A 13,407-nucleotide genomic window follows, 5' to 3' on the forward strand; every position below is an offset into this window, starting at 1 on the left:
TTGCTACCACGTCTACACTCACCGAAATGTCGGTTGTTACACCTGCGGCAAATAGGGGCTCTGCCTCGCCCACCATCGCCCTGCCTCTGGCCTCTAGCGCCACCAGAAAATCTACCCCCACGACCCTGCCCAGTGGCACTGAAGCCACCACTCGAAGAACTAGAACTAGCTCCACCTCTCTTGAAACTCTGAGTCTGACGGGCCCCGAGCGATGCCTGACCTTTGCCTTTGTCATCTTTCTTCTGGTTGCCGTCCTTCTCTTCATCAGTATCGCTCGACATATTCTCGGAATCCTCGATCCTCAACAGTATCTCATAGAAGTCCCGATAAGTCTCGCTGTGGACCGTAGACGCCATAGAACGCCACTTCTTCCTGGTGCCCAGACGGAAAAGACGGAGCATCTCCGCCGGATTACCAGCGACATCAGGGTGATAACGGGACAAGTCCGTAAACTTACGGTAGTACTCATTCGCTGACATTTTCCGCTGTTTCAGTTCGGAAAACTCCTGCTTCTTGCGGTCAATGTACTCAGGGGGTACATATCTTCTCCTAAACAACCCCGTAAACACGTTCCAATCAATCCTCTGATCCGGAGTCAACCTACGAAGCTCCTGCTCCCACCAAGCTGCCGACTCCGTATCCAGAAACCAAGCGGTCGTCTCGACCCACCTCTCCATAGGCAAGTTCCCCTGATTATGTAGCACCCGGAAAGTCTTCTCTATGTGTTCTAGCCAGCGCTCTGCGCTCTCGGGTCCCTCACTGCCCTTAAACTTATCCAACTTCAGATTGTACATGGTCTCCAGAGGAGTCCTCTGGGGAGGGCGCATCACTGCCTGAAGGGCTGTAGCAAAAGCTTCCCCCAACTGAGTAATATCGGGGAACATAGGCTCAGAAGAGCGACGGGGTTCCCGACGTGGCGGCATAGTTCTGACAGAAGACACCAAAATTATTAGAATACTCACAAGGACACAGGACTGCCAAACCTGGCTCTGATACCAAACTGACACACCCCGACCGAGATCGGAGCGTGCTGGCCGTCACTCAAAGGTGACGTAGCCATGTGCACGTGCGGAAGCTAGTAAGTAGCAATATAAAAGTACGAATAACTAAAAACTAGCATACAAGTACTAAAATGAGTGCTAGTTAGTGCGATACAAATTCAGAGCAGGTCTATAGCAGTCCAAATAAAACGACAACAATAGTACGCCCGAAGGCGACCCTACGATGTGGAGTGTCTGTCAGAACGCCGAAAAGCTCACAAGGGAAACCACCGCAACGGCTAAGCAACTAGAACCTGGAGGGGCGCAAAACAAAAGCGTGAGTGGGCAAAAACAATTCTTTCTAAAACCATTTACAAAATACTTTCTAACCCCTCGCCGTAAAACCTGTATACTTCCCAGAAAATAAACATATATACGTATGTGTAAACATGCAAAACATGCTCAAGGGTATACCAATCATGCTCAAAATATGCCATGCCACAATCTCAAAGTGATATGCAAGTGCCCAGGTATAACCATATCAATATCATGTAATCTGGCAGCCGGAGTCACCTAACGTGACCTGTACGGCTGCATCTAGAGCTCAAATCTCAATCTCAATATCTAAACCTGCCCACGAGTCGGAACCACCTAAAGTGGTCTGTACGACAAGCCTGGGTGTAACATATATATACGCTCTAGTGCTACGATCACGTGAAGGCTGTGCGAATAATCGCGGGTCACCTACGAGTCGGAACCACCTATTGTGGTCTGTACGACAGGCCTATGCACCTAGCTTGGATCCAAGCTGAGCGTATGGTGCGGGAGGTGAACAACACGTGAAGGACTGTGCCCTACTCTGGGCGGGAGCACTAACACCGGGGGTGCAGGTTATGAGCTCTCTAAGCATCTCTAACCACTAATTAATGCAATCGTTAATTAACGCTTACCTGGCACTTACCTATGCCTCCACAGCACCCACATATAAATATGTATATGCATGCCACTACTAATAAATGTGATGATGCATAAACGATAATAATAATATGCATGGCATATGGCAAATAACCCTTTTTAAATCAATTTCTGGGAATATAAATGTATATAGGTATATACGGAAAACAAAAGCCCACTCACTGGTATGTAGAAGGTCCGTAGCCCCCCTGCCTCGCGTGTGCACGCTCGTCCTCTGGGTACGTGTCACCTAAATGCGAAACAACTATAAAAACGTTAACTTTAAAGCACATAACCCGTTTCTCGTAATAACTTCTCATACATTGCTCAAAATGGACAAATGAATATACCCACGTGCTCTACACAACCTCAGGGTCACAACCATATTTTTAGAAAAATTTTTGGACCCCGCACGCGCCCCCACGCGCCAGCACAGGCACGGACCTACGCGCCCCCCACGCGCGGCCACGTGCCAGGCACACTGACGGTGTCAACAGACGCCGTCAGGAATATTCCGTTAAACTGACGGAATATTCCGTCAAATCTAACCGGATACCGTCACTGCCGTTAGGAATATTCCGTCAAACTTGACGGAATATTCCCCTTTCTTCTCCGGCCTACCCTCGCCGGACTCCGGTCGCCGGAAACTGGGAAAAACTTTAAACTAACTATTCTCCTTCGTTTCTCAACCGTTTTCTATGATTCTTGGACCAAAAGAAAGCCCTAAACTAGTAGAATCACGTTGGACCACTTTTAAAGGCTAAAAGTTACGCGATCATACCTGTCTCAAAACTCAAAAACCGGCCAACTTCGAACTAGGCCTTCCCGACGTCCAAATTCGTCCAACGAGCTACTCCGACGCTCCTTAGGACCTCACCAACACACCTACAAGCTTCAAATGTCCAAAAACTAAGTAAATTAATGTTGCATGAACAGTGCTCAAAACGGACCTCGCGATATCGACGTGATAACGTCGAAGTTCTTACCTGAAAATGCTATGGTCGTGCTCCCCTTGTCCTCACGAGTTGAATGGTGTCCTTGGTTTCCTCGATCCGTGATGGTTTGGGTGGTTTTGGTGTTTGTCCGTACGTATGGTGATAACGGGAAGGAAGAGAGAGGCACGGGGGAGAGAGACAGAGGGAGGGGAAGAATGTCTGTGTGTGTGAGTGTGTGTGTGTGTGGTCCAACACATGCCACACCACACAAAACAACCCACAACGTGACAAAACAACCTAAGGGCAAAAAGGTAATTTCACACGTGCGTTTAATAATCCCGGGACGGGATGTCACACATTGTTGGAATCCCAAAGGAAATAAATCTCTCAAGCCAACTTGGACATCAAAGAAGAAGATTGCTTTCCCATTCAACTTTGAAGATTGTTTTCCTATTGCACCTTGTCGATCCATTTGCTATTTGATTTTGAAGAACAATATTATTTAGGCAACTGCAAGCCACACCTCTTTGGGTTACATCCATCCCAAAAAGCTAGGAGCCCTAACTAACGTCGCATTAGTGTTAATCTAACTTCGTTTGTCTTTTTTTTTATGTATGTAGATTTTCGTCAATTCACGCCGGAATAAAAATACGCTCCCACATTTTGGTTCTTTTTTAATGAAGTAAAAACTTCTCAATCACTTAACACATCATAGATTCCATCGAGATGGGGAAAGAACAATTAAAAATTGTCCTGCCGCCCAATTTTTGTTCCTAATTTCAATTCAAAATCTTAATTAAGAAACGCCAAGAAAAATAAATAATATGGCTGTCAAAGACAGCAATCACGTGAGCTTATTCAAAACAACCATTTTTTTATATTTTTTTTTTTATGTTTTATGGAACTAATCAAATAAAGACAACATATTAGTTCATTAAGTTTGTCCTTTTTTTTTATTTTTTTATTTTTTTAAACAAACAATATTATCTATATTAAAGAGTTGGGGGATTGAACTAAACCTCACAATGAGCTAAAAATAATGTAGTTCAAATTCATCTTTGCACGAGAATCGAACCCAAGACCTCTCACTTACAAGCGAAGAAAAATATGATTAGACCGTAGTACCAAGTGATATTTCATTAAGTGGTCTTTGGATTCATTAGTGAATTCATCTACCAAATGAAATTGGCAGCTGATTGCATTCGTGGATGCCAATGTTAGATTGGCCTCATCGCTTGGCTGCTACTTCATGGAAAGGAAACTTCTTAAAGGTTAATAAAAAGTTAGGCCTTCAAGTGGGTGTGTAAGCCATTTGGAGTCAGCGAAATATCGATTTAAGCCTTCTCTTCTTGCTTCTGTTCTCAAGAACCTAGCAACTGTCACAGCTTGTGAACACGAGACTTTAACCAACTACGTGAAGACAACTACCACGAGCTAATTGGCGAGAAGACAAATTCTGTAACAATCAACCACTTGTCATGAACGAGTTATATTGATGGGGTAGTTAGCTCAACTAAACCACTTGACCAACCAACAAAAACTGGCTACAAAAATAATTTACACGCACAATAATCACCTGCAAAAACAACACTGGAACATCTCGAGTTGTTTTAAGGTCCCACTTAACTGTGGCAACTAAAAAAACCAATGTCAAGTCACTCATTTCTTCTTTCTCTGTCTCCTCTCATCATATTCTTTTGACACTGTCACCGTGAACAAAAGCCACAAATCCCTCACTTGCTAGTGTCGTAATTGCAGTCCTCAGCTGAGATGCCAACAAATGCATAGCCATCAGCATGCTAATTCTGTGTTTGTATGAGAGAGAGAGAGAGAGAGAGAGAGAGAGAGAGAGAGAGAGAGAGGAATATACTTACATCGTTGAGGTGGAGTTCACTGCCAGAACTCTGCTGCTTCAGCTCCTCCAGCAGCTGCAGGACATATTAAACACATTAAGATGTTATTTATAAGATAGTTATCTGAGTCTAGTTTGTACATCTTGTAAATAAAGCACACCTCTAACAAGCGCATTGAGGGTCCCCCAAGTTGTATCTTTTCCATAATTATGTTACGAGCTGATGATACCAGACTTTCTCGTCTCATTCTTTCACTTGCTGAAATTCCAGTGGTGATAAGATCCATGTCGATCGTTCCTTAAGAACAAAGCACAAGTAAAACATGATGTTAAGCTGTGTTTGTCTTCAGGAAAAGTAGAATTAAGAAAAAAGTGGACACAAATGCTGTAAATACCTGTGGAGTGGTCAGTTGCCGATTGCTGCATTGCAACTTCCAGAAGCCGAAATGCCTCAATAACATCATGCTTCTCAACCTGCATGCATCGGGCCATAATTTTATTGATTTTATTCCAGATAAATACATGTGAACTGCTAAGATACAATGCAGTCTTTGCTAACCGATTCTGAGAAACGGATGCGAGCTAGAGCTTCACTAAGTCGTATCAAACTCTCAATCTGCCTGGGTGTTGCTGTTATCACCTGTCAAAATAATCAGTTAATTGAATATGATATAGACATCCCAGCTTTTTGACCTTTTATTTAAAGAAAATAAAACCACATTGATTGATGCAAGAAATGACAAATTTATTTGGAGATCTAGGTCAAAAGCACCAACCAATGTATTCTGCAAATAACGAGAAAAAACATTTTGCACCAAAGAAAGAGATGAATTAAAGAAATCTCAAAATGAATCTTCACTTGATAGGGAAAAATGATACGTCATTTGAAAATATTGTCACAAAAGTGCATAACTATATGTTATGTGAACATTCTTCTACAATTTCTGGACCTAGAATATATATGAAGTGTACCTTGTACTAAGATTGATGTAAATTTACCTTTTTGCTACTGCCTGGAAAATTTCCTCTCCTCCTCAACTCAACATAACCTCTAGTCAACTCTTCAGCAGCCTCATCAGACAATTGTGGGTGAATATGCTTTCGGGCATAGCCCACATATGCGGTCAACGTAGCAATGTCTAAGACATCCTGCTGTACACTCTGCAATTGGAGATATGGAGTAAACAAGATATGTGCTAAAATTAGTCCTTAAATATTTACCAAAAAAATATAGCACTAGGATGAGAGAATTCATAATTCACCAGACCTCAGGATTCTCAAAGTGTAATGCAACAATATGCTTTGCAAGGCGTCTGTCTGTATGCTCATCAGCCTTGTCAAGGAGTAAGTAGATCAGATCGAACCTGAGAAAAACTAATGATCAGAGGAGCAACTCAAAATCATAAACAATAAAGACTTTGCAGAAACTATCCAAGAAAACAAGTTAGACATTCTTTTTTCAAGTAGAAGTTTGACATTATTTACACCAAAAAGTTAACAACAATATTCCACAATAGATAACTTTCACCAATTATGTAAGAAAAAACCAGTTTGACATTCTTCACAAACAATGTCTTTAAATTAGACGAATGTAGGTAAAACCATCATTAAGCCGTAGTTTAGAACCTTTTAATGTTCTAGAAGCATGTCATGTGTATCTTCTCACCTGGATAATAAGGTAGGAGGAAGGTGTATGTTGTCAATTACTGATAAGCGAGGGTTATAGCGTGAACCACTTGGATTTGCACAAGCCAAGACTGAAGTCCTAGCATTAAGGGAAGCAATAATTCCTGCCTTAGCTATTGAAACAGTTTGCTGTTCCATCACCTGGAGGAGTATGAGTATATTTAGAAATAAAGCCACATCAATGGGAAATTAGTTGCATTGCACACAAAGGAATACTAGAATGCAGTCCCTGATAATATACTGAGTAGTATACTTAATGCCACTTAGCATACTGACATACTGTTCTTGTGTCTCTGATTAGCCAAAAAATGAAATTAAAATGTCCAACTTTAAAGCATATAATTTGAATCTACAAACTCTCATATTAAACTTGAAAGCATATAATCTGGATCTTCACATATCACTCGACATGATTTTGAAGACAAAATGTCCAAACTTAAATGAAAAGAGAAGTTTAAAAGCATTTCAAAAATTGCACATTCCTCCCACATATTTGAGAAAAAAGTGAAAAAAATAACCTACCTCATGTAGCATGCTCCTTGCACTATCAGACATTTTGTCAAATTCGTCAATGCAACAAATGCCTCTATCGCTCAAAACTAAGGCCCCACTCTCTAAAACCTGAAGAGTCATAAAATGATTCCACTTAACTTCATGTGTTTTCATGAAATACCATAAGATAAAGTTTTTTTTCATAAACAAAAACATACGGTTTCCCCTGTTTCAGGATCTTTTGCAACATAAGCAGTCAATCCAACAGCGGAACTCCCTCTTCCACTAGTGTATATTCCGCGAGGAGCTAGTTTATGTATGTACTGGAGCAGCTGGGACTTGCTGGTTCCAGGATCACCAACAAGAAGAATATTAATATCACCACGGAAGCGAGCACCAGATGGTAGCTTCAAAGCGTTCCCACCAAAAAGCTGCATTTAGGCCATTTAAAATAAGAATCAATTTTGAAAAATAATGAAACAGAAAACCCTTTTTTTTTTTAAATGACCAACAAAACTACTCATAGAATAAAAAGTTTAAGCATTTAAAGCACCTGGCAAAGAAGGCCTTTTTTAACGTCATCTAATTCCCAGATGTTTGGTGCTAAAGACCTTGTTAATCGATCATATATATCTGGCTGTTTTGCCAACTCTTTCAATTGTTCCACCTGAAATTTCAGCACGGATATGATTGATACAGACAATACAAGCAAAGTCTGATGCGACTGCAAGTGAAAGTATACATTGATTACCTTTTTTTCATCAAAAAGAATCTCTTCTGAGTTTCCAACCAAGGAAGTGTCAACTTCCACTTGATCCTCCGCCAGCATTCTTGACTTATCAGATTTCTTTATATGCAGACAATCAATGTAAGTCTGCAATCAAATGAAGAGGAAATTTATGTCCAGACCACCTTAAAGTGAAGATCTTGAAATTTCATAGAAAAAAAAGAAGATAGAAATGTGCCTTGAACAATGATTTTACAGTTCTCTGTGTTGGTCCAACTCTAACAGTCATTGCCCTGTATATCCCAGTAACCTATTGGAAAGGAACACATTCAAGATAAAGAAATATAATAGGTATCTTAGGGTCACACAAAGGGGTACAATATGGACTTACTTCAATTCTGTCTCCTGGCTTTCCAGCATCAACCAGTTTGTCATGCATCAACAAACTCACTGTATGTGGTGTCCCTCCTTCAGGGATCTCATCAGGAGTCTCCTGGAGCCTCACAATCTGTTTATCTGTAAATCTGATTGAAAAAGTAGGTCCCATTAAAGTGATTTCTTTGTAAAACTCTAACTTCAAACTGTAAAGATCACTTTCTCAAATCAGTTTATTTCACAAGTATTGTTCCACATTATCTCGCCTTTCAGTTGTATTTTATAGAATATAGTCGTAATGTTTTCTAAACTGACTTGTTCCGAAGTCTAAACGTATAGGACAAAGGCTTTAGATTTGATTTTTGCCCATTTCAGCCACAATCATGACTAACACAATCTTTAGAACTTTGCTTCAGTTTAAAAACAATTGTGTCTCTTGAAATTTTTATTTCATGTCAATCTTTTATTTGTTAGCATTCAAAATCCCATTTTTATATAGGAGTCCATGTTCCATTAAAACTATAAAATCAAATATATCTAAAGTGCATTGGTTGTTTAACAAAAACTGCAAAAAGAAAGGAGGCACCTGGAGATGCAAAAGGTGAAATTACGCAGAACAAACATTCAAACAACTTAACGAAAGATAGTCGCCCTTGATTACCTGCATCGATTGTGAACCAGTGTCATGGAATTCCTGGCTTGACACTCTTCCTTCAAACATATTGTAGGCTCCGATATTCGCCCTGATTGCACTAAAAAATTCAGCATACAATAGAGAAATCAATCTAAATCAAATCTAAGCAAATAAACATGTGATCTGAACAAGGTTACCTTTCTCTACAGGAAGTGGGTCGGAGTAGTAGCCACACACAAGGCATCTAAATATTGCTTCCCTTATCTCAGGTATTATTGAACTAGACCGAATAATCATTCCCTTCAATGAAACCATCCTCTCAATGTCTAGTAATACATATACTCAAGTCAGTCCATATTTCCATACACACATTACATTGATCAGCAACAAACAAAAACCCAAAAGCAAAAAGAGAAAATTGGATTGCAAACACAAGCAGTTGTTGAAAACTAACCAGATGGGTTGAGATTTCTCATCGAGGTGGATGTTTTGAGATTATAAATCCGAGTTTGGATGTGCTTTTCGAACAACGGGTTTATGATGGGCAGCATTTCCATCAAAACAATATCGAAAATCGCAAGAACCTCGAGTGGGTACCTGACCATCTTCGCATACAAGTCGGAATCATAATCAAACACATTGCGTGCATCAACATCAAGCGAATCATCTTCCATCTCAATAACTCTCTTGATGGCCTCAATGTACTTCCCTTCTGCAAGGTACTCACTCTCCGTATTCCACTGCGACTCATCCCGAAAATTCTTTAAAAACCTAACAATCGCCACCTTAACGTCGTTCACGCTGATGTTAGTGCCCCAGACAAATGTGGGTCGGTCCTCGTCCACACCGTACCCATCGCCGCCTTCAGAAGATGGTGGGACATCACCGTCAGTGGAGGAGGGCGTCGGGGCAGCGCCAGCACTATGGCCGTTGGTGCGGCGTGTGCCCGTTGGTGTTGTTTCGGATGCGGCGAACCGGGACCGCTGCGCCCGCGGGGTGTCAAATTCCAAGGGGGTAATGGATCGACGCCGACTGCGGTGGGTGGTGTCCACCGGAGATGAGAAGGTGTTGCCGATTGGGCTCGATAAGAAGTCATCAGGAGAAGAAGGCCCTGTTGAAATTTGACATCAAAATATAAAATTAAAAAAAAAAAAAAGGAAAAAGAAAAAAGAAAATGAATTTGAGATTTACGGACACATGAAAACAACCGAATTTCGAGAGAAATAGAGAAGAAGGAAGGGGCTTACCATTGTTGAAGTCCGCCGGAGAAGAATCGGAAGCCATGGCCAGAGAGAGTGGGGGAGAGCGTTGGGGTTTGGAAGGTTGAGTTTGGGCAGCAAAGAGTGTTTGCTTTGTTTGGCGGGTAGGATTTTGGCGCGAAGATGTGATAATTTTCCCGCCATAAATATAGTTGGCTTGGATGGGCCTTTTTCTTTGTTTTATGGGCTCAACTTTGATGGGTTTGAGCGACATCAATCAATTGGTGGATCAAGGATCGTAGAGTCCAATAGACCCACTCCTTCTTCTTCTTTTTTTTTCTTTTTTTTATTTTTGAACTTATGAATTTACCCTTTTAAACTCATTTTCCTCAATTTTTTTTTTTAACAAACGATATTATTTACCCTAAGGTCAACTCCAATGGTGGGCTAAAAGCCAAATTACCCCCCAAAATTCCCCCCCAAACGCACTCCAACCCAAGGGGAAATTTTGAGCTAAATGCTAAATGCTAAACCAATGCCAAATTCCCCCCGAAATTTAGCTCAGAAATCGGGGTGAACTCTACCCAATATTTATCGGAATTTAAATTTTTTTAGATTAAAATGTTCATAAAATTAATTTACGATAGTCTACATATTTATTTTAAAAAAAAAATTTAATTTAACAAAAAAAATAGCCTAAATTCATTCTTTAATAATCATGGGCTAAAATTTTAGGGTAGAATGGTTGGAGTAGAAAAGCTGTTTTTGAGCTAAAAGCTAAATTTTTCGGGCTAAAAAATTTGACTTTTAGCCCAACCATTGGAGATGGTCTAATGTGACAGCCCGTCCCGAATTAACATTTTCATATGTGTAAAGTGTGTTTAATTACCCTAAATCTTTATTAAAGTTGGACGGTTTGTTTGACTGTGTGGAATGATTAAAGACAGGGCACTGTGCATACACGGGTTGCACGTTTCTTCTCCTTTTTCTTTTCCTTCCCGTGATTTCCTCAAACCTGTTTTTCATTCTTCCTCTCTCCCCGTCAAGCTCTCTCTCTCTCCCTCACTCTCAAACACACGGCAACAACACCAATTCTTCAAAACTTCACGGATCGACGAAAATAAAATCACCATCTTCTTCGTTTCGACGATACGAGTCCAACCATACCAATTTCAGGTAAGAACTATAACGTTTTCGCGTCGAAAATACGAACTCCGGTTTAGGTACTATTCATCAACTTTTTATTCGTTGATTTTTAGGACTTTTCAAGCTTATAGGAAGCTTCTTGAGGTCCTAAGGAGGCTTGAAGTAGTTCGTTGGAAGTGTTTGGACGTAAGAACACGGAGAACGACAAGTTCAAAGTTTGGCCGGAGCTTTCGGGGCTTTTTCTGGTGAATCCACGCCGAGTTAGGGGTCGAGGAAGGTATGGATGTGTTCGTCTCGTCAATACCTTCATTTTGATATAAAGTACGTCGAAAATGGTTAAGAAATGAAGAAGTTATGACACTTTGAAGTTTACCCAGAAATTCCGGCAAAACACCCACCTCCGGCGAAACCAGTCCGGCGACGCGAGGAAGAAGACGTGCGCGTGGGCAGCGCGTATACAGGGCGCATGAGGGCGCGTGAGAGCTCCAAATTGAGTTCTAAAAATTGTCACGTGTTCGTGACATCGTGTAGATCACCGTGGTATATTCACACAACCAAATTGAGCAACGTATGAGAAAGTTATTGACGAATGTTTGTGTATGTGCGTTTAAATGATGATTTTATAATTATTCTTTTATAGGTGAAACTTGTACGAACGACGAATGTAACCAAACTAGGCGTGAGGGTTACGAACCGGCTACTTATCAGTGAGTGGGCAGTTATTTTTCAGTATATATATACGTATGCTTGACGTATTTCCCAGAAAACGTATTTTAAAAGAAATACGAATTAAATATCCTGTCATATATGCATCATATTTTAATATGTGCATTACCATAATTATGCATACTGTTGCATGGTGCTGAGGAGGCCCAGGTAAGCTACCTTTGAAATACATTTGAAATACATTTGATATACGTATGAAATACATTTGATATACGTATGAAATACATTTGATATACAATTGATACACGTATAAAATACATTTGAAATACGTATGAAATACAGTTGATATACGTATGAAATGTGATTGAGATATGTTTGAGATATAATTGTGATATGATTGAGATGTGATTGAAAGCTCATAACCTGCACCCCCGGTGTTAGTGCTCCCGCCCTGAGCAGGGCACAGTCCTTCACGTGATGTTCACCTCCCGCACCACATGCTCAGCTTGGATCCAAGCTAGGTGCACAGTCCTGTCGTACAGACCACATTAGGTGGTTCCGACTCGTAGGTGACCCGCGATTATTCGCACAGCCTTCACGTGATCGTAGCACTAGAGCGTACATATGTATTACACCCAGGCCTGTCGTACAGACCACTTTAGGTGGTTCCGACTCGTGGGCAGGTTCAGTTGTTCAGTTATTGAGTTTGAGATTTAAGCTCTATATGCAGCCGTACAGGTCACGTTAGGTGACTCCGGCTGCCAGATGTTATGCTATTGATGTGATTTATACCTGAGCACTTGCATATCATTATGAGGCTTTGACATGGCACATTCTTGAGCATGATTGATATACCCTTGAGCATATTTGGCATATTTATACGTACGTATATATGTTTATTTTCTGGGAAACTATACTTGTTTTACGGCGAGGGGTTAGTATATTCAAAGAGAAAAGAAGTTTCTGAATAAGTTTGTTTTGCTGACCCACTCAACTTTGTTTTGCGCCCCTCCAGGTTTAAGATATCAGAGCTTGGTGGCTACGAGGAATCCAACGGTGTTCTGACAGAATGGACAAAAATTAGGACTCACCTTTGGGTGTTTCATCTTAGAAATTGTATCTTTAAAGCTTCCGTACTGTGTAAATGGTTACGTCACTCTCACGTGACGGCCAACATGCCCTCCTTCGGGACGGGGTGTGTCATCTAAGGGAGTGGTGGAGTGGGTTAAGGTCATCTCCAACCGAAAAGACTAAATATATCCCCGTCCAGAATTATAGTACTACAAAAAATTATTTTTAAATGAACAATGTGAGACTATATTTATTTACCATATCCAACCGAAATGACTATATTTTAGCTTCTCGATAACTTATTATTTTTAAGTTTGTTCTTTAACTTATTGGTTAATTGAATTAAATTACATATTAAAACTACAGCAACTTAGACATTAATTCAACAATTGAATTAAGTTTGTTCTCTAACTTATTGGTTAACAACTTAGACATTAATTCAAAGATCACAACTTAATTGAAATACAACATCTTAAATATTAAAACTACAACAACTTAAATACTAAAGATTACAACATCTTAAATATTAAAACTACAACAACTTAAGTATTAAAGACTACAACAACTTAAATAGTAAAACTACAACAACTTAGATATTAAAGGTTATAACTTAGATATTAAAGATTATTAAAATAATGATCTTCATCTGCCATTGTAAAAGTATAGTTGGATGTTGAAAACAACTCCCAT

The 13,407-nt window shown here is 40.2% G+C and overlaps 1 protein-coding gene and 1 long non-coding RNA gene across 3 annotated transcripts; one reads left to right on the forward strand and one right to left on the reverse strand.

The window, feature by feature from the left end:
• Positions 1-3,877: 3,877 nt before the first annotated feature.
• LOC137726627 (DNA replication licensing factor MCM4) lies at positions 3,878-10,007 on the reverse strand. Of its 2 annotated transcripts, XR_015963053.1 has the most exons (19): positions 9,883-10,007; positions 9,090-9,746; positions 8,833-8,961; positions 8,663-8,744; positions 8,018-8,150; positions 7,865-7,936; positions 7,651-7,773; positions 7,453-7,566; positions 7,118-7,330; positions 6,930-7,028; positions 6,388-6,548; positions 5,989-6,085; positions 5,721-5,882; positions 5,281-5,361; positions 5,117-5,195; positions 4,883-5,019; positions 4,744-4,797; positions 4,446-4,634; positions 3,878-4,325 (listed from the first exon to the last, which is right to left on the reverse strand). XR_015963053.1 is itself a non-coding variant. In XM_068465567.2 (18 exons), the coding sequence occupies exons 1-18, from the start codon at positions 9,917-9,919 to the stop codon at positions 4,557-4,559; spliced, it is 2,508 nt and encodes an 835-aa protein (XP_068321668.2). In that variant the 5' UTR covers positions 9,920-10,007; the 3' UTR covers positions 4,343-4,556. The 2 variants fall into 2 exon arrangements, 1 of the variants encoding a protein (XP_068321668.2); XM_068465567.2 differs by lacking the exon at positions 3,878-4,325 and having other exon boundaries at positions 4,343-4,634.
• Positions 10,008-10,813: 806 nt separating this feature from the next.
• Positions 10,814-12,841, forward strand: LOC148697097 (uncharacterized). The gene is made up of 4 exons (XR_015962085.1): positions 10,814-11,010; positions 11,094-11,520; positions 11,621-11,687; positions 12,662-12,841. It is a non-coding gene; the product is annotated as an uncharacterized LOC148697097 (long non-coding RNA).
• The last annotated feature ends 566 nt before the right edge of the window (positions 12,842-13,407 follow it).

Source organism: Pyrus communis, chromosome 5 (assembly GCF_041283825.1).
Source record: "Pyrus communis isolate YQ-2024b chromosome 5, ASM4128382v1, whole genome shotgun sequence".
NCBI classification, from domain to species: domain Eukaryota; kingdom Viridiplantae; phylum Streptophyta; class Magnoliopsida; order Rosales; family Rosaceae; genus Pyrus; species Pyrus communis.

Coding starts and splice junctions, on each gene's coding strand:
- LOC137726627 (XM_068465567.2), bottom strand. CDS start 9,919: ATGGCTTCCGATTCTTCTCCGGCGGACTTCAACAATG. Junction 6,549..6,929: donor CAAGGAGCATGCTACATGAG/GTAGGTTATTTT, acceptor ATACTCCTCCAG/GTGATGGAACAGCAAACTGT. Junction 4,798..4,882: donor CCTCAATGCGCTTGTTAGAG/GTGTGCTTTATT, acceptor TATGTCCTGCAG/CTGCTGGAGGAGCTGAAGCA.